At 48.4% G+C, this 27,575-nt stretch overlaps 1 protein-coding gene across 3 annotated transcripts in view; it reads right to left on the bottom strand.

Annotated features, from left to right (window-relative positions):
- Positions 1-3,982: 3,982 nt before the first annotated feature.
- Positions 3,983-27,575, bottom strand: part of MAN2C1 (mannosidase alpha class 2C member 1) — a 142,416-nt gene continuing 118,823 nt past the window's right edge. For 2 of the 3 annotated variants that reach the window (XM_030186778.1, XM_030186793.1), the window contains 5 exons: positions 20,033-20,142; positions 12,688-12,767; positions 12,265-12,410; positions 5,511-5,614; positions 3,983-4,644 (listed from right to left, as the gene is read on the bottom strand). In XM_030186778.1, the coding sequence (XP_030042638.1) occupies positions 4,494-4,644; positions 5,511-5,614; positions 12,265-12,410; positions 12,688-12,767; positions 20,033-20,142 (591 nt within the window). In that variant the 3' untranslated portion in view covers positions 3,983-4,493. Of the gene's footprint in view, positions 4,645-5,510; positions 5,615-12,264; positions 12,411-12,687; positions 12,768-20,032; positions 20,143-27,575 lie in introns of those variants that run through there. The other variant, XM_030186786.1, reaches the window with a different exon arrangement.

Here is a 27,575-nt window from a genome sequence, read left to right on the forward strand (position 1 = left end):
AATTTAAGGCAAATGACTGAAGGAATAATCAGACAGAAAGCATTATAACTGAAAAGATAACACAAATTACTGATCTCAACATGGGGTACATGTACCCGAAGGGGTATGCAAGAATGTAGCAAGGGGTACACGATGCCAGGTATAAGAGGCTTGGGAGGCTAAGCTGCCCTAGCCTCAACCATGTCCTTCCCCCACCTCCCTTCTTGCTACAACCCCCAAAACCACCTCGAACAGTCGCAGGGCCGCAGTCCCTCTGAGTGTGCTGTCAGCTCTACTGGTCTCCCGTACCCTCTGACTTCAACTTCCTGTTCTGGGGCAGCTTATGTGCAGAGCCAACGCCATGCTCATGGTGACTGGAGCCTTGCGACTGCTTTTTGTTTTGTCACTGCTGCTGGTCTGCAGAAGCAGCTGGAGGGAACAGAAGATACTGAGGGAAGGCAGAAGACCCCAGATAGAAAGAGGGCAGAGGAGGGGAAATGCATGATGGAAGGATGGGTACAGAAAGAGGTAATGCTGGGCTGAAGAGGAAAGAGTTGGAGAAAGACGGGGGAATAAAAGGAAAGGGAATGAGATTGGAATAAGGAAAAGCGTTGGAAAGCTGTAGGTAGACACGGTAAAAAGAAAAAAAATTGAAGACTGGATGGTAAGAATGAATTAAATCTGGACAAAGAAGCAGAAATATATAAATTGAAGAAAGCTGAAAGGAAAAGGAGAGAGGAAAAATGACAAGAAGAGAAGATGAAGGAAAGAAGAATCCAGACCTTAAATAAAATGACCAGACAACAAAGGTAGAAAAAGTACTTTTATTTTCTATTTCACGATTAGAACATATCAATTTTGGAATGTCCATTTCAAAATCTCTGCTGATTGGCGCTCAGGGGTACTCAATTGAAATTTGTTTGACTTAAGGAGCACTTGCCTTGAAGCAGCTGAGAAACATTGCTGTGGAACAGACTCACCAGATGAGGGATGAAAGCTGCTTTATTGCAACCTACTCAATGGCAGTTACATTTTTGATGAGTGGAAGATTAGCAAGACAGAAATGACCCTCCTTTCAGCAACGAATATAGTTGCTATACGAGGCAAGGTATACAAGTTAGCAAAACTTTCTCTGTGTTCCATACCATATTCCATTCACTCCCTGGCTGGTGCAAGCTTTTGCCTAGGACAGTGATGGCGAACCTATGGCACGCGTGCCAGAGAGGGCACGCGGAGCCCTCTTTGCTGGCACGCGCGCCGCCGGTCGCCTCACCCGAGACTTTCAGCCCTCCCACCCACCCGGCGTCAATCATTCCTTCCTCCATCCCTCCCTCCGAACCGGAAGAAATTTAAAAGTCTTCCCTTGTCTGAGTAGGCGGCGTCAGCATCAGCAGTAGCAGCGAAAAGCCGCGTCTTCAGCCTTCCGTCTCTCAAGCTCTCTGGTCCCGCCCTCATTTCCCGTTAGGGCGGGACCAGAGAGCTTGAGAGACGGAAGGCTGAAAACGCGCCAAACAGCAGCACGCTTTTCGCTGCTACTGCTGATGCTGACGCCGCCTATTCGGACAAGGGAAGACTTTTAAATTTCTTCGGGTTCGGAGGGGAGGGATGGCGGGTTGGTGCCGGATGGGAGGGAGGGAGGAATGCTTGACGCCGGGTGGGAGGGAGGGAGGGAGGGTGCCCTGGTGCACGCCGGATGGGAGGGAGGGAGTGTGGCCTGGTGCTTGGGTGGGAGTGCTTGGGTGGGAGGGAGGGAGGGCTGCCTGGTGCTTGAGTGGGTGTCCTGGTGCTTGGGTGGGAGTGCTGGGTGGGTGGATGGCCTGCCTGGTGCTTGGGTGGGTGGGAGGGAGGGAGGGCGGAGGGCTGCCTGGTGCTTGAGTGGGTGTCCTGCCTGGTGCTTGGGTGGGAGGCCTGGTGCTTGGGTGGGAGTGCTGGTTGGGTGCATGGCCTGGTGCTTGGGTGGGAGGGAGGGAGGGTGGCCTGGTGCACGCTGGATGGGATGGAGGCCTGCCTGGTGCTTGGGTGGGAGGGAGGGAGGGCGGAGGGCTGCCTGGTGCTTGGGTGGGAGTGCTGGGTGGGTGGATGGCCTGGTGCTGGGTGGGAGGGAGGGAGGCTTGGGTGGGAGGGAGGCCTGGTGCTGGGTGGGAGGGAGAGAGGCCTGGTGCTTGGGTGGGTGGCCTGGTGGTGGGTGGCCTGGTGCTGGGTGGGAGGGAGGCCTGCCGCTGGGAGGGCAGGGGGGGAGAGGAGGGTGGCTGGAGAGGAGGGCAGGGGAGAGAGGAGGGTGGCTGGACATGGGTGGCTGGAAGGGGAGAGGAGGGTTGCTGGACATGGATGGAGGGAAAGAAATGAAGAAGAAAGGAGGAAAGTAAAGAAATAAATGGAAAGGAAGCCCTGGAAACGGAGTTAAGAGAACAGATAGAGAGCAGCAGAATCAGCGACTAGGACCAATATGGATAGAAAAACAAAATCACCAGACAACAAAGGTAGAAAAAATCATTTTATTTTCATTTTAGTGTTTGGAATATGTCCAATTTGAGAATTTACATCTGCTGTCTTATTTTGCACTGGGTATACTGGAGCTGTAATAACTTACAGAAATGATTTATAATGAAAGAAAATCATGTTATTTTTTTCTCCTATACTAGTATAATATTTTCAATGATGTCTGTTTATATGCGCCATGGCTGGTGTAAGGGGGTGTGGCTATCATAGGGGTGGAGTCAGATGTGGTGACCCCGCCCATAATGAGTACCGGCACTTCGCGATGAGTAATTAGATTTTGGGTTGCTGTTTGGGCACTCGGTCTCTGAAAGGTTCGCCATCACTGGCCTAGGACATGAGGACAAAATCATGAGATGATCACTGAAATAAGCTCCTCCGTGTTTGTCCAGGGAATCTTTATCATAATTGACAGGCAAATATTACAGTGTGATAACTGCCATGGTCTTGCTGTTTTTAGTTTGACTTTGCTGCCAGGGCTGAAAAGAAGTTGCATTTCTTCTGTCACCAGTTGAAATTTTAAACTACACTATTTTGAGGTCCTGGTACAAGGAGGGTGGTGTCAAGGCTTTAATAAGGCTGTAGTGGATATTAACCCTTATTCAGTCCGTCAGTTGTATGCATAAATGGAAATAAGTTTGGAAGCCACAAAAGTTGGATTCTTTCTGGTCAAAAGGTTTGGAGATATAAATGTAGATGTTCCATATCTCTTAATCTACTGTAGAGGCTGACCGAGATTTGGATTCAGCCCTATCCCCTGCTGCCACAAGCCAGTCTCCCCATTCACCTTGACAGAACGCATGTTCCCACCATTCCAAATTGCTCCTGCCCCCTTCCTCTGTGCTAAAAAAAATGGCAGCTGGGAGGTTATGGCCACTGTTTTAGAACTGGGATTGGCCTGAAGGCATGGCTGCCGCAGGAAGTAACAACCACCATTTTTTCAGCACAGCAGACTGGCAGGAGCAATTCAGGATGTTCCTGCCCCAAACACACCACTAGACCACCAAGGCCTACTGTGGGGGTGGGGAGGAGGCATGTTTTCTGGCAGAGAGTATGGGGGGAGGCTGGTCTCTGGGGTGGTGGGGCCACAGTTTCAACTGAAACTGAGCTGCGGATTCAGTTTCAGTCAGCTGCTAATTGTCCATATGTAATTATAGATTATAATGAGATCAAAAATAGCTCTGTTGAGAATAAGTAGGATCCTAATGGTTCCTCTCTTATTTCTTGGGGAGTCTGGCTTGGAGAGGACTTTGTGGGATTAGAAAGCTTAATAAATTTTAAAAAATATCTGAGAATAAAAAAAAACAGGATATTTTACATCGCAACACTGATTTTTGCCTTTAAATTAGTAACTTGGTAATTCCTGTATGCTTCTTGTTATATCATACTACCTATGTGTATTCATTGTGGTTTACAAATTCAAAAATAGGAAAGGAACTATGGAAAGAACTAAGTCGTTCATTCAAATTTATCAACATCCTATCTAAATAACTAAATACAAGCAACATTAAATAGAAATCATACCTTTTTTAATTTCTATTGCTATAAAATTAATCATTGGAAAAATAATTTTGTTGTTTAGGTGAGTTCATGGTGGAACTGAGTCTGTTTTGAAAATAGATTAATACTAGGGAACATCGATATCATGGGAGACACTTGATCACTATCTGGTGCATGAGAGGACTTTTATGATAACTTTGGTACTTGTTTGTACATTTGTGTGCTCATATTGTTACAGTTCCTGTTAATCTTTCTTTCTTTACTAATATTCAATAAAGAGATCTGAATCACAAAAAAAGGCACCTGTGCTTTGTACCGCTCTGTCACACATGCTAAGAAATATTGGCTTTCTTATTACATTTTATTCTCAGGTCATTTGTTTTGAACATAAACTATACTTCTGCGATTCTATGCTCATGGACCTGTAGGTCCCCCCCTTTTTTTTGTCATGGGCATCCTAACACACAGCGTTCTGTTCTCCCCTACACCTTAATTTTCATTTTTGCAGCTGGCATAAGCTACAATGTCTCTATAGGCTGTTGATCCAGATCTGGGTGCTGCAGGACAAGCATGAGAGTCAGCACATGGAATGGCGTAAAGGAAAGTCTCACTCCAGCCTTGGTCATGAGCAGGCTTTGGCTACGATCAGGCTGTTCCAAGAGGTTACAACTGTGACAGGAAAAATTAGGGAAGATAGTCAAATCATCTGCTTGTTAGTACAAACTCCAGCATAGCATACATCTGTTTTATAAAATGTTGAATGTCTTCTCTCTCTCTCTCTCTCTCTCTCTCTCTCTCTCTCTCTCTCTCTATATATATATATATCTATATCTATATATATATCTATATATATATATATATCTATATATATCTATATATATATATATATATCTATATATATATATATCTATATATATCTATATCTTCGGCACCTAACCTTAGACTGCCCCAATTTGACTGCCACTACTTGATTGTCTGTACATTTGTCCATTACATTGTAAGCTCTTCGAGCAGGGACTGTCCTATGTTATATTGTACAGCGCTGCGTAACCCTAGTAGCGCTTTAGAAATGTCAAATAGTAGTAGTAGTAGTAGTAGATAGATAGATCTATAGATAGATAGATAGATCTATCTATCTATATATATCTATAGATATAGATAGATTATATAGATATATATAATATCTCTATCGATATATCTATCTATAGATAGATATAGATTATATATATATCGATAGATATAGATTATATATATATAGATAGATATTATATCTATCTATCGATATATCTATCTATATAGATATATATATCTATAGATAGATAGATACAGATCAATATCTATCTATCTATATATATTAAAAAAAAAAAAAAAAAAAACTTGGTAATTTAGAGTGGAGTCTGTGCTGATCTTCACATCCAAATCATTTGTAGGATATGAAATAGCATACTGTTTTAAAATAAAACATGCACCTAAGAGAAACCAGAATGGCCTCCAACTACTTTTGCCAAAGAGAAAGAAGTCTAAACACTACTCACAGGATAGCTTCTTTCACAGGAAGTGAGCTACAAAGCCAGGTATCGACAGTGCTGCCATGGGCCTCGTACAGCCGAAGGACCAGGGCATCAGAATGGTCTTCCGCCTAAATAGTGAGAGAGCCAATGGAAAGGAAAGAGGAAGCCACAGGCCAACATGTGATGCTGACATAGCATTCAAAGACAAACTGAGCTCTGATTTTGCTGGAGATTTCAGGTGTATTAAATGGACTCAAGTATCAAAACTACTTGATGTTCCAATAGAAAACAGATGCAATGGCTGAGTGTGCTGTAGATTGGGAACATGTTTTCACATCTTTGGGGTCTATTTAGCAAAGGAGGACACTGTGTTATTATTTAATAGGTTCAATTAATCTCAGTGTCACCTATTACCTATGTGCAATATAACATCACAGTTTGATAAAACAGGCTCCAAAGACAGGAAACATGCTATGTGAACTGCCGTGCAGAGGGACCCAGATTTAATTCCTAGGTGAAGTCTTCCATTCCCCAGGAATTAGATCCAGCAGGGGATGCCATGGATGTAGTGTTCACATCAATGAAAATAGGAGGAGGAAGGGAGACCATTACTGCCCAATGGGGACATCTAACGGTTGTAGGAGCTTTGCTGCATGATTGCTGGCTGAAGACTAATCACTGTGATGACTGGATAAAGTGAGTTGGAAAGGGTTATAAAATAGAGGAACAATCCCCACATAGTTTGAAAGATGGCTCATGCTGTAGGATCCTTGGAAGACTAAAGGAGGAGGCGAAAACAATTGGGTTAAAAAAATCCCTCTTAAAATTTGGTAAACGGACCCCTTTCCATATCATCATGCTGATCAATCCATAGACTGGTGGGTTGTGTCCATCTACCAGCAGGTGGAATAGAGAGCAATCCTTTTGCCTCCCTATATGTGGTCATGTGCTGCCGGAAACTCCTCAATATGTTCTCTATCTCAGCAGGTGGTGGTCACACACAGCAGCAGCTGTGGCTAGGTCTCCAAGCCTAATCTTTAGGTTTTGTTGAGTACCTGGGGTTGAGGGCTCTTCTTGAGCAAGTGCAAACCTGGTGGTGCCAGGTCCCTCCTTTTCTCCCACCTCCCGCTGGCTCCGTTTAAAAAAAAAAAAATTTGGACGTCCTTTAAGGACGTTTATTTCAACGTTTATATCAACGTTTATTGCAGCTGCTCACTGGGACACCAGTTCGTTACAGTTCGGAGCGAGAAGCAGGTAATTTTACCTTTTTATAGCGGGCAGGGGGTTCCCCGTTCGGTCTCCACGTGGCTTATGGCGTCGGAGGGCGAGGGCGCGAAGATTCGCTTCCCGGACCGCGTGTGTGCGTCTAGCGGGGATGCGGGGGTTTCAAAGCCTGAATCGCCTTTGTTGAGCATCAGTATGGAGTCCGGTCAGTGTCCCGGTTCTTCCTCCGGTGCGGCGGTTTTTCCCGCCATAAGCACCAATCCCCCGCTGCTCGCCCACTCCATGTTGGCCAGCCACTCTGCTCGGACGGCTTCTTCTTGGGCTGCCCTCGAGCTGGGAGACGTTAATACTATGGTCGCCCTTGATTCGGGCGACGGTAAGAAAGCGGCCAAAGTTAAGCGCCGTTCTTCCCGCGTGGCTCCTTCTCGGAGTTTCGCGCCTGACGCCATTTTGTATGCGCAGCACGTTTCTCCCCCGCTCTTGCGAGCGCCGGTTGAGGGTGCGGCTAGGGCTGTGGCCCAAGCTGCAGAAGTGCACAGTTCGAGGGGATTCTCCCCTGAGTTCATTTTGCTGCTGCATCAGGCTTTTCTTATGCAAAACGTGCACCTGCCCCCTGTCTGATAAAGGGGTTGAGGCCTCCGGAAGCAAACGCCCTCGGGTGGATTTCCAGGCCCTAGAGGACTCTGTCTCCTCTGATGTAGATGAGGGCAGCGTATCTGAGTTCTCCCAACGGTCCTTTGGGGATTCCTTGGAGGAGACGGATTCCCGCTCGGATGGAGCGGATGACCCCTCTGCAGCGCGGATCTTTCGCTCAGAGGATTTGCCCAACCTGTTAGTGCAGGCCATGAGCATTTTGAAGATTTCCTCTCCGGAGGACATCTCTCCCTCAGCCTCTGTTGGCTCCGCCATTATGCTGGGGACGAAGCGCCCGCCTAGAACCTTCCACGTGCATGAGGCCATGCGCACCTTGATTTCGGCTCAATGGGATGTCCCAGAAGCGAGCCTCAAAGTGGCTAGGGCTCTATCCTCTGCCTGAAGGTGAATGGGAGGCCTTTCTTTGGCCTACCGTGGATTCTTTATTCACTGCGGTGACTAAGAAAACAGCATTGCCGGTGGAAGGTGGCACGGCCCTAAAGGACGCCCAAGACAGAAGATTGGAGGCGGCCTTAAGGTCGTCCTTCGAGGCGGCTGCTTTAAGTTTGTAGGCCTCAGTTTGCGGCTCCTATGTGGCCAGGGCGTGCCTGATGATTGTGCAGCGGGCTTCCCCCTCGGATCCTTCTTTGAGAGCTGATTGGCCGGCCCTGGAATCGGGCTTGGCTTATTTGGCAGACTTGCTGTATGATGTCTTGAGAGCCTCAGCTAAAGGTATGGCTCAGACAGTCTCTGCGCGGCGTTGGCTTTGGCTGAAGCATTGGTCTGCGGACCACGCCTCTTTAAGTCTCGCCTGGCTAAGTTGCCTTTTAAAGGCAAGCTGCTCTTTGGGGTCGAGCTGGACAAAATTGTGACCGATCTCGGCACGTCTAAGGGCAAGAGGTTACCAGAGGTCAGGGCTCGGGCCAGTGGTGCTCGCCCCGGTTCCTCCAAAGGACGGTTTCAGGAAGCCCGTCGGTATCGCCCGGGCAAGTCGGGCTCCTCTGCCCCCTCTTCTTTCAAGAGGAACTTCTCCCCCAAGCAGCATTCCTTTCGCAGAAACCGCCGTCCCGGAGGTGCGTCCTCCGGTACTCCCCCAGGGTCTCGTACCCAATGACGGGGCCCTGGTCCGTGGCCCAGTGCAGATTGGAGGACGCCTGTCCTCGTTTCTGGGCGAGTGGACCAGGGTAACTTCAGACGCTTGGGTGCTGGAAGTCATCAGAGATGGCTACAAGCTAGAGTTCTGCCGACCCTTAAGAGACGGGTTTGTGCACTCTCCCTGCAAGTCTCCGGTCAAAGCTGTGGCAGTGCAGCAGACTTTGGACAATCTGATCCGCCTGGGTGCGGTCGTTCCGGTGCCAGAAGATCAGCTTGGCAAGGGACGTTACTCCATTTACTTTGTGGTACCAAAGAAAGGAGGTTCGGTATGGCCTATCCTTGACCTCAAAGGGGTCAATCGGGCCTTGAAAGTTCGGCACTTCCGAATGGAGACTCTCCGCTCTGTTATAGCAGCAGTGAAGGCAGGGGAGTTCCTGGCATCCTTGGACATCAAGGAAGCTTACTTGCATATTCCCATCTGGCCTCCTCATCAACGCTTTCTGCGTTTTGCAGTCCTGGGCAGACACTTCCAGTTCAGAGCCCTCCCGTTCGAGTTGGCTACTGCTCCGCGGACCTTCTCCAAAATAATGGTGGTCATCGCGGCCTTCCTCCGAAAGGAAGGAGTACAAGTCCATCCTTATCTGGATGACTGGTTGATCCGAGCCCCCTCTTATGCAGAGTGTGGAAGAGCTGTAGACCGGGTGATTGCTCTTTTGAGCTCCCTGGGGTGGATCATCAACTGGGAGAAAAGCCAGCTGCGCCCGACTCAGTCCCTGGAATATCTGGGAGTTCGTTTCGACACCCAAGTGGGCAGAGTGTTCCTGCCGGACAATCGGATTGTCAAGCTTCAGGCTCAGGTGGACCAGTTCCTAGTAGCCTCTCCTCTTCGGGCTTGGGACTATGTGCAGATGTTGGGCTCTATGACAGCCACGATGGAAGTAGTGCCCTGGGCCAGGGCTCATATGAGACCACTACAACTCTCTCTGCTGCAGCGCTGGACTCCAGTGTCGGAGGATTACGCTGTGCCCCTTCCCTTGGACCTAGCGGTGCGCAAGGTGCTAAGCTGGTGGCTGAGGACAGACAAGTTATCCGCAGGGATGCCTCTTTTGACCCCGGAGTGGGTTGTCGTCACGACGGACGCCTCTTTGATGGGCTGGGGAGCCCACTGCTTGGGAAGGACAGCGCAGGGGCTCTGGTCTCCTGCAGAGGCAAAGTGGTCTATCAACCTCCTGGAACTCAGAGCCATTCGGTTGGCGCTTTTGGAGTTTCTCCCGGTACTGGCGTTGAAGCCAGTACGGGTCCTGTTGGACAATGCCACGGCTGTGGCCTATGTCAATCGCCAGGGAGGTACCAAGAGCGCCCCTTTAGCCAAGGAGGCCATGAATCTATGCCAGTGGGCGGAAGCGAACCTGGAACAGCTGTCGGCGGCCCACATTGCCGGAGTCATGAATGTCAAGGCGGACTTTCTCAGTCGCCATACCTTGGATCCCGGAGAGTGGCAGTTATCGGCTCAGGCGTTCTTGGACATCACGAAGCGCTGGGGCAAGCCAAGCCTAGATCTGATGGCGTCATCGGCCAATTGCCAAGTGCCGCGCTTTTTCAGCAGAGGACGGGACCCTCGATCTCTGGGAGTAGATGCTCTTCTCCAACAGTGGCCGGCACAGGAGCTTCTCTATGTGTTCCCGCCCTGGCCCATGTTGGGCAGGGTGCTAGACCGGGTGGCAAAGCATCCGGGCTGGGTAATCCTGGTGGGTCCGGACTGGCCCAGACGTCCCTGGTATGTGGACTTGATCAGGCTCTCAGTGGACGGCCCTCTGCGGCTGACAGCGGAGCAGGGCCTGTTGCATCAGGGTCCCGTGGTGATGGAGGATCCCTCCCCATTTGGTCTTATGGCCTGGCTATTGAGCGGCAGCGTCTGAGGAAGAAGGGCTTCTCAGACAAGGTCATCGCCATTATGCTGAGAGCGAGGAAGCGCTCTACTTCTACTGCTTACGCTAGGGTTTGGCGTACCTTTGCATCGTGGTGTGAGGCAGGCTCTCTTTCTCCCTTCACTGCTCCAATTTCTTCAGTGTTGGCGTTCCTGCAAGAAGGTCTGGAGAAAGGCCTGTCGCTCAGTTCCCTTAAAGTCCAGGTAGCGGCTCTGGCTTGCTTCACGGGCCGCCTGAAGGGTGCTTCCCTGGCTTCGCAGCCAGATGTGGTGCGCTTTCTCAAGGGAGTTAATCACCTGCGCCCTCCGCTGCACTCAGTGGTACCTGCGTGGAATCTCAATCTGGTGCTAAGAGCCTTGCAGAAGCTGCCTTTTGAACCCTTGTCGAGGGCATCTCTGAAAGACCTGACGTTGAAAGCAGTCTTTTTGGTGGCTATCACTTCAGCCAGAAGAATTTCCGAGCTCCAGGCGCTATCTTGTCGAGAGCCCTTTCTGCAGTTCACTGAGGCAGGAGTGTCTATTCGCACAGTGCCTTCCTTCCTGCCCAAGATTGTTTCTCGCTTCCATGTGAATCAGCAGCTCTGTCTCTCATCCTTTCGTAGGGAGGACTATCCAGAGGAGTACTCTGCTCTCAAATATCTAGATGTGAGACGAGTCATCATCAGATACTTGGAAGTGACCAATGATTTCCGGAAGTCGGATCATCTGTTTGTCCTGTTTGCAGGTCCTCGTAGGGGTCTGCAGGCTGCTAAGCCTACAGTGGCAAGATGGGTCAAGGAAGCCATTGCAGCGGCTTATGTGGCCGCGGGGAAGGTGCCGCCTATCCGGCTGAAGGCTCACTCCACTAGAGCTCAGGCGGCCTCGATGGCAGAGGCCGGGTCCGTCTCCTTGGAGGAGATTTGCAAGGCGGCAACTTGGGCATCGGCCCATACCTTCTCCAGGCATTACCGCTTGACTGTGGCTGCTCGGGCGGAGGCCCGGTTTGGAGCTTCAGTGTTGCGGTCAGGGATTTCTATGTCCCGCCCTGGGTGAGTACTGCTTCGGTACATCCCACCTGTCTATGGATTGATCAGCATGATGATATGGAAGGTAAAATTATGTATCATACCTGATAATTTTCTTTCCATTAATCATAGCTGATCAATCCATAGCCCCTCCCAGATATCTGTACTGTTTTTATTCTGGTTGCATTTCAGGTTCAAGTTTAGTCTTCAGTTCCTGTTCAGGAGGACTTCGTGTTCAAGTTTTTTCAGTTGGATTCTTCAGGAGTTGAGACGATTTTATGTTACAGTGAGCTGCTGCATTCCTCTCCCCTCCGTTTTTCGGGGTTGGATTGAGACCTAAATTCTGCCGGCGCTCCCTCCTGCTTCGTGCGGCTGTAGGGCAGCTTTGTACCCCTCCCGCTTCGGCGGTGTTAGGGTCAGTCAGCTCCTCCCGCGGTTGCGGGATAAGCCAGATCCCCCTGCATCGGCGGGTGTGGTGTCCCTCCCCCCGCTCCGTGGGGATGAGCTGGACGGATTCCCCTCCCCCACTTGTGTGGGGATGAGCTGGGTTATTTCCCCTCCCCCGTTTCGGCAGTGGTGAGCTGGGCAGAGTGTCCCTTTGTGGGTGTAATTCTCTAAGTGCTGAGTCCTGCGGATGGAGCTTTGATATCGACATACTGAGGAGTTTCCGGCAGCACATGACCACATATAGGGAGGCAAAAGGATTGCTCTCTATCTCCACCTGCTGGTAGATGGACACAACCCACCAGTCTATGGATTGATCAGCTATGATTAATGGAAAGAAAATTATCAGGTATGATACATAATTTTACCATTTGCACACAGTAAAAAAAAGCATTCTGACTGATACAGTGTTTGTGGGTTTGAATTTGACCCCTGTATAGAGCACACATACCTGCTTGATAGCTGTCAGGATAACAGCAGGTGACTGCACAGAAAATGCACTCCAGACCTTGTGCTGTGACGATATAGCCTCTGAGGTATGAAGAGGGAAGTTAAGGTTGTGTGCACTCTGAATCACGCCCGCGTCCTGAAAGCAGCCTACAATGAGAAATGTAGAGAACCACCTAAGCTTACTTCCAAAAGGCAGCCGAGTTACTTAAGGACAGCAATAATTTGTAGTTTCCATGCCACTAACATTCCAAAAACCCCCTCTGTCCCACAGCCTCAAGGCTCTGTCTCACACTGGGAGTATTTGTCTACTTATCTCTAATTCCCATAGCTCCCTCTGTCCTTCTATATTAAGGCTGGTCTTACCAGCTGCTTATTAGAATAGGCATTTTCAGCATATGCGACCATCTTATTGCTAGAAACTCACCAGCATGAGGCATCACAGCATAAGTGAATCGATGATGGCCAATATCTGCAGTGGCATCTGGCATCTTTGGAGCTCTGAGACTGGAGGAAAAATATCATAACTTAAATTGCTAGACTCTGGCTTGAAGGAGTCCCAGATGGTTGGGTGGGGGTGGGGGTGGGGGAACAACCTTGGATTTTGTTGACATAATATGTGGCAAAATCACTGCTGGTCAATTGTGACAGGACAGACTGATTTTGTTGTGGGCATTGCAGTAGGGTGTTTACTATTTGAATAATTGCTTTGTTAATAGCAACCTGGCCAATGTATTGAGAGACACTTTTTTGGCTACTGTCAAGACTTGGTGGTACACTTCTATCTGTCTCCGACAGGTTAGCCTGTATTCATCCAAGTGACTTACATTATTCCTTGCCAGCCCTCCAGACTGTTCCAACTGCTGCCACGTGGGTTATGCTCACCTACCAGCAGATGGAGACTGAGAACACCAAATCTTTCAGACCCTGTAATTAAGCACTGTGCCACCCTTCAGCCAGCCAGTATGTTCTCAGTCTCCAGAAGATGGTAGGCAGGCACCCCATACAGTCAGCAGCTGGTCTGGTAGGCCTGAAAGATTAGGTCCAGGTTAGGAGCTTTTATTTCCAAGCAATATATAGAAAAAAAAAAAAAAGATAAAAAATACCCTTGTTTTTTCTTGGCTATTCCTTTTTCTCTGGGCCCCTGCTGTTGAGGTAGTTGGTCCATGGGGGCTGTAGCCTTAGCCCTGGGTCTACCCTGGGAGCCTTGAGCACTCCCCGCACTTGACAGCAGCTGCTTAATTAAAAAAAAAAAAACGCACACCAAGGAACGAGTTTAGCAGTGCATCAGTGGACGCTTCCCTGAGGTGTGCAGTGCAATTCTCCGCCCTCCCGGATCCAGTTTGTTTGTTCTGCAGGGGGAGTTACGGCCTCATGCATGTCTGGGCAGTTTCACCTCTGTTGTCCGCCATTGCCATGAGAGCCATCACTGGATGCCCCCACACCTGGATGAACTTTTGTCAAAGGCCTGACCCCCAGACCCCATTCGGCAGGATCCAACATGTGCCTGCTCAGGAAGTTTGACCGTAGGCTGTCTGTTCCTGCCACATGAGCCACTGTGAGGTCCTGCAGATGAACCTCTGCCTACGCCATCAGGGATGAGATCTGCGCCACCTGCTGTGGCATTGTCCAAAAGCACCCTGACCGCCTTGCAGGCCAGAAGATCTTGAAAGAGTGAGAGCGATAGATCGAGCCAAAGGTCGGTTGATGGACCAATAACTCTCCTCGAACGTTCCGGTCATGGCAGTGGGCCCCCAGCCCAGGAGGCAGGCATCTGTCGTCACCACCGTCCACTCAGGCACTGCCAGACTTGCTCCCCGCACCAGCCGTACATCCAACTCCTGCGACTACCAGCAAGACAAGAGAGCCTGTTGTAGAGGCCTCATATGGCTCCTGGCCCACTTCTATCGATGTCGCCATGAACCTCAAAGCCTGTAAATAATCACAGGCCTGTGGCGTCTGGAAGGACCGAAGATGCCGAATTTGAAGGTGCCACTGCCGTTCCCTGGATAAAGGCAGAAACACCCTCCCGAAATGGGTGTCAAAGTGTACCCCCAGATACTTGAGACACTGGGAGAGGGGGGGTCAGATGGCTCTTGGCAGTGTTAACTACCCACCCCAGATTCTCCAACAACTGGACCACTCTGGTGGTGGCCCTCTTGCTCTCCTAAAACGACCTGGCCCAGATTAATCAATCATCCAGGTACGGATGCACCAGGATGCCTTCCTTCCTCAAGGTAGCTACCATGAAGACCATCACTTCGGAGAATGTTCGAGGCGCCATGGCCAACCCAAAAGGGAGGCTGCAGAATTGAAAGTGCGCCCTGAAACAGCAAAATACAGGAATCGCTGGTGACACTGACTGATAGGAATACTAAGACATGCCTCTGTGAGGGCCAAAGCCATGAGAAATTCCCCTGACTGAACTGCCAAAGTGACCAAGAATGGAAGGAGTCCCCTGTCTTGGGGACCACAAAATATGTGGAATACACCCTGGAACCATGCTCCTTCTGCGGAACAGGAACCCCTGCTTGCAATGACTGCAGGTGACTCAGAGTTGCCCACGGGGACTCCAAAAATAGATTTGGAAGTGGACGCTCAAATTCCAGGGCATAGCTGTCCCGCACCACCTCGAGGTCTCAACGACTTGCAGTGACTTGGGCCCACCTCTGATAAAAATGTTGTAGCCTTGGTCCCAACGCTAGCGAAGGGGACAGAGGAGTGCCCAAGACACCTTCTTTGCAAGGCACGGGACTGTTGTGGCCTCCCCTGTGACCACCCCGAAAGGACTGGGAACCACTGGAAGTACCAACCCCAGGAGGTGCCAAACGACTTACCTGACCTATAGTGCTGGGCATCCCTCAGGCACCAGCAGGCCGAAGAGGAGCAAACCCCTGTCTTGGACAGATCCTCTGCCAAATGCAGAACCTTGGCCTCCTCCAAACCCTTGACTAGCTTACCAAGCTCCTCACCAAACAGCATGGAGCCTTTAAAGGGTTGGGAACATAGCTTAGCCTTCAAGGCTGCATCCACCACCCAGTCCCAGAGCCACAAGGCCTGCCAGGCGGTCACTACCAAGGCCATGTTCTTGGCAGAAGCCTGCAGCAAATGATAAAAGGCATCTGCCAAATATGAGGAGCCCATCTCTAATTTGGCTACCTACTGGTCCACCAGGGTGCAATCCCCAGGGGGGTCATCCAGCACCCTCTCAGACCAGCGGAAACAGGCCCTAGCCACCAATCCATCACAAATGGCTGCCTGCAGAGCCAAGACAGCGAGGTCAAAGCTCTTCTTCAATAACAACTCCATCTTCCTATCCTGGGGGGGGGGGGGGGGGGGGGGTCCCACAGAGCTCCACCCCTGTCCACAGGAATCGTGGTCTTCTTGGTGACCACAGTAAACAGGGCATCCACCATTGGAGACCTCAACCTCTCCTGGTTTGCGACCGGCACTGGATAAAGTCTTGACATAGCCCGAACCACCTTTCAAGGGGTACCTGGCGAGGCCCACGCCATGTGCACCATCTCCCGGAGGCCCCGGTTTATGAAGAAGGTGTCTTTGGAGGCTGCCGAACTACCTTGACCACAGGATCCACTTTCCGGGTGGGTCCCCACCAAAGGGTCCTCCTCAAACTTGAGCACCAAAGGGACCTGAAAAATAAGCTCCGCCAGCTCTTCCCGATGGAATATGCAAGCCACCGAAGGATCTTCCCCCCACAGGCAATAGGTCCGCCAGACCCTCTTCCTCCAGATCACTGCAGCCATCTTCAGACCCCAAATCCTCCAGAGCCGCCTCCTGCAAATTCAGCTGTGGGTACTTAGGAAGTTCTGGATCCAGAGTAGGAGTAAGCAGCAAAAAAGGGCCTGATCCCCTGGAAGGCTCCTAAGGATCTCTGGACCATCAGGTCTGATATGAGGCCCAAATGAACTCTGAGGGAAACTCTGAGGAGCTGCACTCCTGACAAACTCCTGCCGAGGCCAACCCCAATGAGGGAGTCTCCTGTGTCAGATGCGGTGGGCAATCAGATGCATAGGAAGGCCCTGCCATGACCTCCTCAGTTGTGATAAGCATCTGTTCCGTCCCAAACAGCACTTGCCATGGTGGTTGACCCAACACCAGCAGCTAACCGGGAAGCATCCAAAGTACCTGGTTTCCTGTGCAGAGCCCTCTGGCTTGTGTGAGACTGGGGATTTTGGCTCCCCACAAAAGCAGCAACTGCATTATCTGTGCCAGCTCCTTCCTGAGCATGGAAAAGGTGGAGCTGGGACAAAGGCAGCATGAGAAGGTGTCGGTGCCAAACTAAAAGCTGGAACCTGGCTGCTCGGAGACTTGCACACTGGCACCTCTACCAAAGACTGGGATCGTTTCTCAGGTACCAGTGATGCCAGTGCCCCAGAGCTCCTAGAACCGTGCGTCAAAGAGAGCCAAGGCTTGGGCTTCCCCTGATGCTCAACATTGCAGTTCTTTGGTGCTGAGGATGACGTCTAACCCATATACACGCCCTTGGTGTTGGGTGTGATGCTGACCAGTCCTGGGGCCTACATTCAGTGTCTGATATTGAGAGGTGTGGAGACCTCCTCGATGCTGGTGTACTCCCAGTGGTAGTCGAAGTCTTAGCAGCCAGCGAGGTCGATGACTTCTGGTGCCTATGTTGATGTATCAACCTTTGAGGAGCCAAAATGTCTCTCCTGCTGGACCGGCTGCGCCCTCAACTGCATTTGCAGACAGAGAGAACAAGAGTTGGACCCAAGGCACCTGATGCACCAAGAGTGTGGGTCTATCACAGAAATCACCCGATTACACTAGGCGCGCCTTTTGGGGCTACTGGGAGTCTTCATGGACACTGAAAAAAGAATTGCGGCCAAATTAAATTCCTCAGTTGTGAACTGTAAAAACGGCAGCGTTCAAATTGAGGTTGGTACTCCGGCCTAAGTGGGTCTAGCAACTCACAAAAAAGAAACAAAACCAAAAATATTAAAAAAATTAAAAGGTAACAGAATAAAATTAAGAGGAAGGATAAAATAATTTCTAAAGGGACAAAAATACCTGCATGGGAAGGCACTGTTAAAGCAAAGAAAAAAAACGCACTGAAAGCAGAACACGATGACGCGTTCTCTCTGCTCTATGGAAAAATTAAAACTAAGGTACTCGGGCTTGCATGTCAGGCAGGAAGGCACCACAGCATATGCGGTGGGATGCTGCTAGAAATTTTGTAATCATCTTCCTAATATTTATTTATTTGTTGCATTTGTATCCCACATTTTCCCACCAATTTGCAGGCTCAATGTGGCTTACATTATGCCGTAATGGAGATCGCCATTTTCGGATAGAGAATTACAAGTGGTATTGCATTAAGACACATAAATGGTACAGTAGAATACCAAGTGGTATTATCTTGAAGTTCCTGAATGATAGAGTGAATTATCAAATAGGTTGGAAAAAGTTCATTTCCGACATGAGAAATAAAGTGGTAGTGCGTATTGTGTAACTTTCATTAGTAGCTGTGAAGGTTATCAGTCTGATGTAAAGAGTTCGTTATTGTATAGTTCAGGTAAAGTCTACCTTAAAGACCTTACCTGCTAATTTGCTTTCCCTTAGTCCCCCCCCCAGGATTGGACTGATGGGTTGTGCACGCCCTCCAGCAGGTGGAGACCGAGAAAACTCTCACTCCAGAGAGACAACAAGAGCCACGGCCATGTGACCTGCATTGGGCTCCGTCAGATGACGTCACACAGATGTGAGAATACGGAAGGCCTACTTGTCCTCAGAGAAATAATTATACATTATATTCCCTCAATAATAAGAAAACATAATCTAGTATCTAAAATGAAGTCTACAAGATAGGTAGGAGAAACAGAACAAACGATTAATAGGAAACTTTTAAGGAAACAAAAATCTCTAAGAAGAAACAAACCTAGAGTTGGGCAATATTTATTTATTTGTAGCATTTGTATCCCACATTTTCCCACCTATTTGCAGGTTCAATGTGGCTTACATTGTTCCGTAATGGTGAAGTACCACTTCCGGAAAAGAGAAATATATAGTTGAGGTATTGGAGACAGAGAGGATTAGGTATTCATGTACTAAAATTCATTGTATGACAACAAATAAGAGGTACTGGATTAATCTTCTATCGTGATACAATTATTTGGACGATCAGTAATGTAAGCTTCAAATCATAGCAAAAATTAGTATGGACAGTTTGGGAATAAAGAGTTACGTGTTGTGTGGATCCAAGTGTAAATTTTCTTAACTGGCATTTAGGATGGATTAGTGTGGTATGCTCTCTTGAATAGGTTGGTTTTCAGTAGTTTGCGAAAATTAATTGTCTTGGGTTGTTTTTATATATTTTGGTAATTCAATCCATGTTTGCTTACCTGTATAGGAGAAACTGGATACATATGTTAGTTTATATTTTAATCCCCTACAATTAGGATAATGGAGATTCAGGAACGTACGTGATAGACTAGTAGAGTTCCTGGCTGGAAGATCTATGAGGTCCGACATATACCCCGGAGCTTTCCCGTGTATGATCTTATGAACCAGGATGCAGACCTTGAACGCAATGCGTTCTTTTAGTGGAAGCCAATGTAAGGGTCCTGCGCTTTCATATTTCATTTTGCCAAATATGAGTCTGGCTGCCATGTTTTGTGCAGTTTGGAGTTTTTAAATAATTTGTTCTTTGCAACCGGCATAAATTGCATTGCAGTAGTCTAGCTGGCTTAATACTGCTTTATTCTTTTGGAGTTTCCACATAGAGTGAACATCTTCTTTGTTATATTTTTCGCATGGTCTTCCAGTGAAAGGTGTCAGTCAATAGTAACTCCCAGAATTTTCAGACTCTCCGAGACAGGAAGGGGGTACAAACTGAGAGCACAGGTTCTCATGGCTGAGGCTCTTCTCATCAGAAAGGGGGGCACTGTCCAGTGGTTACCATTTTATTACTCAAAAACAAAGTCAACAGAGAAGGTTCAAAAATAATATAAGTTTGAGACTGATATTTAACCACACATTTGCCTGGAAATTTGAAAAACAATAAACCGCCTAAGGCTAAAAACCCTAGGGGCCCTGTTTACTAAGCCTCGCTATAGGCGCATTAACATTTTTAGCGCACGCTAACACTAGAGACACCCATAGGAATATATGGGTGTCTCTAATTTTTAGCGCACGCTAAAAACACTAGCACAACTTAGTAAACAGGGCCCTAGGTCTCATTAAAAGAAACTGACATCAATGCTTTTGTGTGGCTTTTGCTACATCAGGAAATATTTGAACCCTTAATGAGCAAAAAGTAGAACTACGATACCTAATTTCAATAGTCAGTCCCTATCATAATCTAAAGTAAAAGTCACCAAAAAGAGTCAAGCTGCGCCATTTTTAGAAGATTTTTTTTGGAATCTTCTGAATTTATTTTTCATGGCTTTTTTTTTTTTTAACTCTAAAAATATTTTGAATTTTGCCTAGACTTCCATACTCTGCTTCTGCCTCTCTTTAAGGCCTTTATTAATTTGCAGGACAGACTACAGGGCATGATACCATCGATGTTCTACATCACTAATCATGAATGTCTTTCTTCCATTTCATAATCATTAGACTACTTGCCCAAAACTTCACTCCCTTGTAACTCAAGCTATTGTACTCATTTTACAGGGGCCCAGACAAAGAGAACCAAGGAAAAGGGGAGATGTTTTCCAGGCATGTAGGATTCTGCTGCGAACTTAGTACTGTACAATCACTACCAAGAAGCGAGTGTAAAAGGAGTCTCTACTCACAGTGACAGCGTCATGACATTCTGATGCACAGAGCAACCATATTTGCAGTCATTGAGCAGCGCCATGCCAACACCATATTCCGACAGATCCATCCATTTGTGACCCCATACCTCCAAATAAAGAGAAAAATCAGCTAATAGATTCATGCAAATACATATAGACTCCACATAACAGATATAATGTGGTCAAGGGTTGGGCCACATTTTTTAAAATTACATACCAACCCACTGGAGTGGAGGAGTAGCCTAATGGTTAGTGCAGTGGCTCTTCTCATCAGATAGGGGGGGCACTGTCCAGTGGTTACCATTTTATTACTCAAAAACATAGTCAACAGAGAAGTGGCCTAGTGGTTAGAGCACCAGTCTTGCAATCCAGAGGTGGCCAGTTCAAATCCCACTGCTGCTCCTTGTGATCTTGGGCAAGTCACTTAACCCTCCATTGCCTCAGGTACAAACTTAGATTGTGAGCCCTCCTGGGACAGAGAAATATCCAGTATACCTGAATGTAACTCACCTTTAGCTACTACTGAAAAAGGTGTGAGCGAAATCTAAATAAATATTACACTGTAGATTAAACTAGTAATGAAGGCCCATTTCTGGCAGGAATGAAACAGGCGCTAGCAAGGTCCTCCAATGGCCGGCATAGGCGCCACCCATCCCGCGGACGTGAACGGCGGCCCCCCCTCCAAAATCGGCAACCCCCCTCTACTACCCTCCCCTCCTCTTACCGGGGTCCCAGCCGCAGCGGCAGAACTGAAGGGCAAAGTAGTTCGGAGATTCTGCTGCCTTCCGTTGTGTTCGGTATGAGCTCTGTGCCCTGACTGTCTGGTCCCGCCCTCATTTCCTGTTGGGCGGGACCAAAGAGTCAGGGCACAGAGCTCATAGCGAAGACAACGGAAGGCAGCAGAATTTGCGAGCTCTCCTTGCCCCTCAGTTCTTGCGTCGGGACCCCGGTAAGAGGAAGGGAGGGTAGCAGATGGGGGCTAGCGATTTTGGAGGGGGGGGTCATTTCCTGTTGGGCGGGACCAGAGTCAGGGCACAGAGCTCATAGCGAAGACAACGGAAGGCAGCAGAATTTGCGAGCTACCTTGCCCCTCAGTTCTTGCGTCGGGACCCCGGTAAGAGGAAGTGAGGGTAGCAGATGGGGGCTAGCGATTTTGGAGGGGGGGGGCGACCGTGCACGTAGGGGGATGAGCGGGGCCTATGTCGGGGAGGGGAGTGCCGTTGCGCGGGTGGAGGGATGGCTGAGAGACAGATGGGAGTGGTTTGTCGTTTTTGGAGGGGGGTGACGTGCAGGGGCATCTGTGAGAGTAAGACGGGGGGTGGATTTTGGAGGGGGGGGGGCGACGCGTAGGTACTGTATGGGAATGACAGCTGCGTTGGGGAGTGGAAAGAGCTTGTGTTCATTATGACCCGCCCTCGACGTCATAACGTTGTGACGTGAGGGCGGGGCACAGATAGCTGGTTACTAAAAGTGGCTACAGAGCTTCGTACTTACGAACCTTGAAGCCACAAAGTGAGCCTTAGAACGTTGAGGTTGCTTTTTATGTGCAGATGGGGCGTGGGTGAGGGCAGGTCTATGAGTGAGGGTGATAGCCTAGCCTACAAACAGTACAGGAGTTCAGTGCTTCACTGTCAGGGAGTGAGATTCAGAACGTTTGAGGGGGGATTTGAGCTTTAAGAACGTTTGAGGGGGATTTTATTTATATAGATATTACAACACCGTCAAATATCTTAAACTCCAAAATTTAAATTAAATGAGGTGTACTGATTGGACTGGACTGAATGACTCAATAACTGACAGGGTTGATTTGATTGACTTGGCTGACTCAGATCACTGGGTTGACTGACTGACTCAGCTGATTGTCTAGGTGAGTTCTTGACCTCCCTGATCTTTCAGAAGGCTATCTTGATATCCCAATCAAGTGAGACCACAAAGCGCTCTCTCTGCTTTTTGTTCTCATTACCCACCTTGAGTTTTGGGCCCTTCCCTTTTGGTCTGACTGCTCCTCGCACCTTCTCCAAGGTGATGATTGATATGGGTTATAGATTTGATATACTGCTTTTCTATGGTACAGCCAAAGCAGTTTACATATCGTATGAGGTACTTTCTCTATCCCTAGTGGGTTCACAATCTGTATTTGTACTTTGGGGCAATGGAGGGTTAACTGACTTGCCCAGGGTCACAAGAAGCTGCAGTGGGAATTGAACCCAGTTTCCCAGGTTCGCAGACCACTGCACTAACCATTAGGCAACTCCAGTGGGTTGGTTCAGCTGACTCGGCTGACTGACTGACTGACTGGGTTTACTGAGTTGACTAACTGACCCGGTAGACTGACTCAGTTTGACTTACTGATTCAGTTGACTGGGATGAATGACTGACTGATTCAATTGACCAGGATGACTGATTTAGTTGATGGGATTGACTAGGATGGCTGACTTGGACCAGGTCTACTGACTCGACTGAGATGACTAAATGGGTTCTCTCTGCTGGCTGACTTACTGACTGACTCTGTTTACTGGGCTGACTGACTGGGTTGACTCGTCTGACTCAATTGACTAGGATGACTGACTGACTCAGACCAGGTTTATTGACTGTTAACTGGATTGATTGGGATGACTGACTAATGGGCTCATTTTCGAAAGAGAAAGACATCCATCTTTCAACATAAATCAGAAGATGAACATCCGTCTTCCAGGGACGTCCAAATCGGTATAATCGAAACCCGATTTAAGACGTCCCCAACTGCACTCCATCGCAAGAGCGGCCAAAGTTCAATGGGGGTGTGTCTGAGGCGTAGCAAAGGCGGGACTTGGGCGTGCCTAACACTTGGATGTCCTTGACCCATGATCGAAAAAAACAAGGATGTCCCTGACGAACACTTGGATGTTTTCACCCGGACCTGTTTTTCTTACGACTAAGGCACAAAAAGGTGCCTGAAATGACCAGATAACCACCGAAGAGAATCAGGGATGACCTCCAATTACTCCCCCAGTGGTCACTAACCCCCTCCCACCCTCAAAAAACATCTTTCAAAATATGTCGTGCCAGCCTCTATGGCAGCCTCAGATGTCATACTCAGGTCCGTGACAGCAGTATGCAGGACCCTGAAGCAGTGCAGTTTTAGTGGGTGTAGTGCACTTCAGACAGGCGGACACAGCCCCATCCCCCCTACCTGTTATGTTTGTGGAGGAAACAGCGAGCCCTCCAAAACCCACCATAAACCCACTGTACCCACATCTAGGTGCCCCCCTTCACCCGTGGGGGCTATGTTAGTGGGTTTGGGAGGGGGGGTTGGGGGCTTAGCACTCAAGGAAAGGGAGCTATGTACCTGGGAGCAATTTATGAAGTCCACTGCAGTGCCCCCTAGGGTGCCCAGTTGGTGTCCTAGCATGTCAGGGGGACCAGTGCACTACAAATGCTGGCTCCTCCCATGACCAAATGGCTTGCATTTGGTTGTTTTTGACATGGACGTTTTTGGTTTTGAAAATTGCTGAAAATCAGGAACGTCCATGTCTAGGGACGTCCAAATCTAAGGACTGCGAAATTTAAGGAATTGGATGTCCCTGATAGTATTTTCAAAACGAAAGATGGACGTCCATCTTGTTTCGAAAATACAGGTTTCCCTTCCCCTAGATTTTGCTGTTTTGCAAGGATGTCCAAATCGCAACTTGGACGTCCTTTTCGGTTAATGCCCCTCCACGTGTCTCAGTTGACCAAGTTGTCTGGGATGATTGACTGATGCACTCAGAGACTGGCTAGGTTGACTTGGCTGATTCAGATCATTGGATTGGATTTATTGATTTTATATAACACATTTGTACATCAGTGTTAAAATGGTTTACAAAGTAACAATAACTATTTACAGACTAGGTTGACTGACAAACTTGGCTTAGTTAACTGGGATGACTAATTCGGCTGGCTTAGATGACTGGCATTACTGACTGATCGACTGACTCAGTTGAGCAGGCTGACTGGGATGAGTGACTGACTGGGTTCACTGACTTGCTAAATGACTGATTCCGTGACTGACTTACTCAATGTAAAGGCCAACTGAAAAGGCACAAAATCCATGTTTGGTCATGCTTGGGTTTCAGCTAAAAATGGCAGTGCACCTTCAGCCGAAATTGAACAACCCCCCCTCCCCCATGACCACTCTCTGCCTGTCCGCACCCTCACCACCACCACAGCAAGTCCTCCCAAGCTGGTTACCCACCCCACTCCCCCTCCCATCACCTGCAGGCCCACCCTGGGGTCTACCTTTAAATGCCCTGGTGGTCTAGTGGCTTCTTCCGGGCAGGAGTATCCCCAGTTGCTCCTGTCCCCACTGGTTCCTCAGTCAAAATGGCTTCTGGAACCTCTCGCAGCAGCCTAGCCCTACTGATTCCTCAGTCAAAATGGCTAGTTGGACCCCGGCCGCCAAAGAGGGGGGGGGGGGGGCAAGATTCCCCAGGCCTGGCCTCCAAGGGGGGCTCGGTGCTGGGGTCTGTCTCTCTCCTGCTCCTGTCTGTCAGGACCCAGGTGATTGCATTAATGTGATCACCCAAGTCCCGGCACACAGGAGCAGGAGAATGACAGACCAAGGGAGGAGCAGATGGAGGAAGGGAAGGGGGCGGCAGCTGCCCAAGTGGGGGACAGCAGGGGCAGCGACAGCCAAAGTTGGAGGGGGGTAGGGCAGGAGGCAGTGGCGGTGGCCGATTGTGGGGCAGTGGCGGTGGCTATGGCAGCCCTGCCCCAGGCCTGGCTCTGTCTCTCAGTGGCCTAGCTGAGACCTCCCGCAGTAGCCTGATCCTGCTGATTCTTCAGTTAAAATGGAAGCCGGGACATCCTGTGGCAGTCTCACAAGACTGCCACAGGAGGTCCCTACAGCCATTTTGAGATTGGAACTAGCATGGGCAGGAGTGACTGGGTACTGAACCAGCAGGGGCAGGAGTGACTGGGGAGGGCAGTGGGGGTTGTGGTTCGGGGAAGCCTAGGAGGACTTGCAAGGACACATGGAGTGGAACTAGGAAGACCAGCGAAGACTTGCACTCCACAGTTTCAGCTGATGATTCGGTTTTGAGCAAAACTGAGAACACCGATTTTGGTCACCTTCTAACTCACTGAATGACTGGCTCACTGAATGAATGACTTGATGACTGAATGACTTAACAGACTCACTGACAAGATGACTGACTCACTCACAATTTTATTTTCATAGATTGCACACACACAATTACATCACTCACGCACAATTACATCATATAGATTGCAAGAGGGGTGGAGGATTGGCTACTTTTTTCCTCATCCTTAAAAATTCAACCCGTACCAACTCAACAGTTTATGTCTATTGAGTATTTGGCATTAAGACTAACACCTTCTGCTTCTATACTGTTAGATTTTTTTGTTCGTATATCATCCCCTTCCCCCCCCCCCCCCCCCCCCCCCCCCAATTGTCTACATTCTCCATACAATTCATTCTTGGAGATTTCAACATACATATAGATCAGGCTTGTCCAGTCTTTTTCATTACATCCAAAGGATTAACTATTAGATGATAACAGCAAAAATAGCAAAATAACAATGTCACTCATGATAGTGAGAGCAAAATAAGAAAAAAGGGACATAACATTCCAACTTAGTCCACAAATAATTAGGCCAAGATACAAAGAAATTATAAATCACTAGAAAATATTCATTAATATAAAATTAATCACAAGCAGCGGGAAGAGATAAGCAATTGCAGTCAATCTAACAGCATCATTATATCAAGCGGGATTATTCAAGGAAGCATTGTTTCACCTTCTTTAACATTTTTTCACCTTCTTTAACAGAAATAAATTCAAGCAGCTTCTTGGGATCAAAAAAATACATAATTTTTCCTGCAGATGTTTGGTATCTCTAAATCTTATCAAATATCTGCAGGAAAATTTTAATACAAAAGAACCACCCAGGAGAGAACTCTAGGCCTTAAAGCCCAGAATTCTCGTCTCCTTTTCTGAGTATCTCTAGCAAGATCAGGAAAATTTGAACTTTTGAGCCCAAAAATGTTGCATTCATATGACGGAAATATAATCGAAAAATATTATTTCTGTCCAGTTCCAGAGCAAAAGTCACTAATAATGTGGTTTGTTCAGTAATAACCTGTAAAGAACTTTCCAAAAATTCAGTGAGATTCAATTCAGGCTGAGGTCTCTCGGTAGAACTTGAGATTCCTGCTAGATACTGGGTTCTAAATAGGCGGATAGCCTTAAGCTGGAAGTCCCAAAATCTCTTGAAAATATTTTTTCAGCATATCCAATGCTGGAATTAATTGTGACTTAGGAAAATTTAACAATCTCAAGTTGTTCTTCCTACACTGATTATCCAGGTACTCCAGCTTGTGAGCAAGAGTATCCCTATCTCTCATAGTCACCACTGAAAAGTTCTGAAACTTCTTGACCTCTTCTTCCAAAACACCCACCTTAGAAGACTGATGGCCTAAATCCACTGACAGATTCTTAAAATCTTCCTTCAACGTTGAAACTTCACCTCTAAAAGATCTTGAAAAAAATTGAAGAGAAGAATTCAAACCTTGAATAGCATCCCCACAAGGATGCCATATTCACAACAGCTGGTCTTTTAACTTCTCCGAAGCACAAGGAAGCAGCTCCCTTGCTGGGGGACAACTCCACTTCTTCCCGTCCTCCCAGAGATGTAACAGCAAGCGAGGAAGATGCAGCGACTGGGCCACCTCCAACCGCGGCTGGAAACGAAGCCACTTCGGGCATTCCATGTAACGGCAATTGTTGCAGTCCAACGATCTTCCAGTGGATCCAACTGAAGCAGCTGCTCCCTCTTCAAGCGGTAAGAGCCCTAATCTTTCCAGAGTTGCCTGTTTCAAGGCAAGGCTAACACCGAGCTTAGAGAGGGAAACCCCTCTTAGGTTTTGCTTTTCACTTCCCCATAAACAACGGGGAAACACTCCATGACAACTAGGCTAAACTCAGCTAAACTCAGAGCTCACACGCAAACATCTGCTTCAGACACCATCTTGGCCCCACATTTTATATTTTTTAAAATTTGGAGGGCCAAAACACGCACCATTTTGCTGCATGCTTAGTCAAATAGTGGCAAAATATGAGGGTACGTTGTCCCCTCTCCAGCCTTCAGTCTCTTTCTCATTAGCTCTTTCTCATATACCTCCCTCTCCACAGTCTCTCTCACATATACCCCCCCCCCCCCCCCCAATCTTCACTCGGTTTCTTTCTCCTCACCTGGCTTTAGCTGCAGAAGAAACAATGGGATTCCTGCTTCCCCATTGCGTCAAAGCTGTCTGCAAGCTTAAGCAGCATGGTGCCAGAAGTTCAGGTTCGTCTCGCAGTTTCAAGTCTCACAAGACTAGAAATTGCATTACCAATCCAAATGTCCGGCACTGCGTGGCTCAAGCTTACAGACAGCCGAGTCATAGTGGGGAAGCAGGAATCCTGCTGTAAGCTCCATAAGAATTGCCAAGCTTCTGAGGGCCAGAAAAAAAGCAGTTGGTGGGCCGGGTCCGCGAGCCGTAGGTTGGACAAACCTGATA

Source organism: Microcaecilia unicolor, chromosome 1, assembly GCF_901765095.1.
Source record: "Microcaecilia unicolor chromosome 1, aMicUni1.1, whole genome shotgun sequence".
NCBI lineage: Eukaryota > Metazoa > Chordata > Amphibia > Gymnophiona > Siphonopidae > Microcaecilia > Microcaecilia unicolor.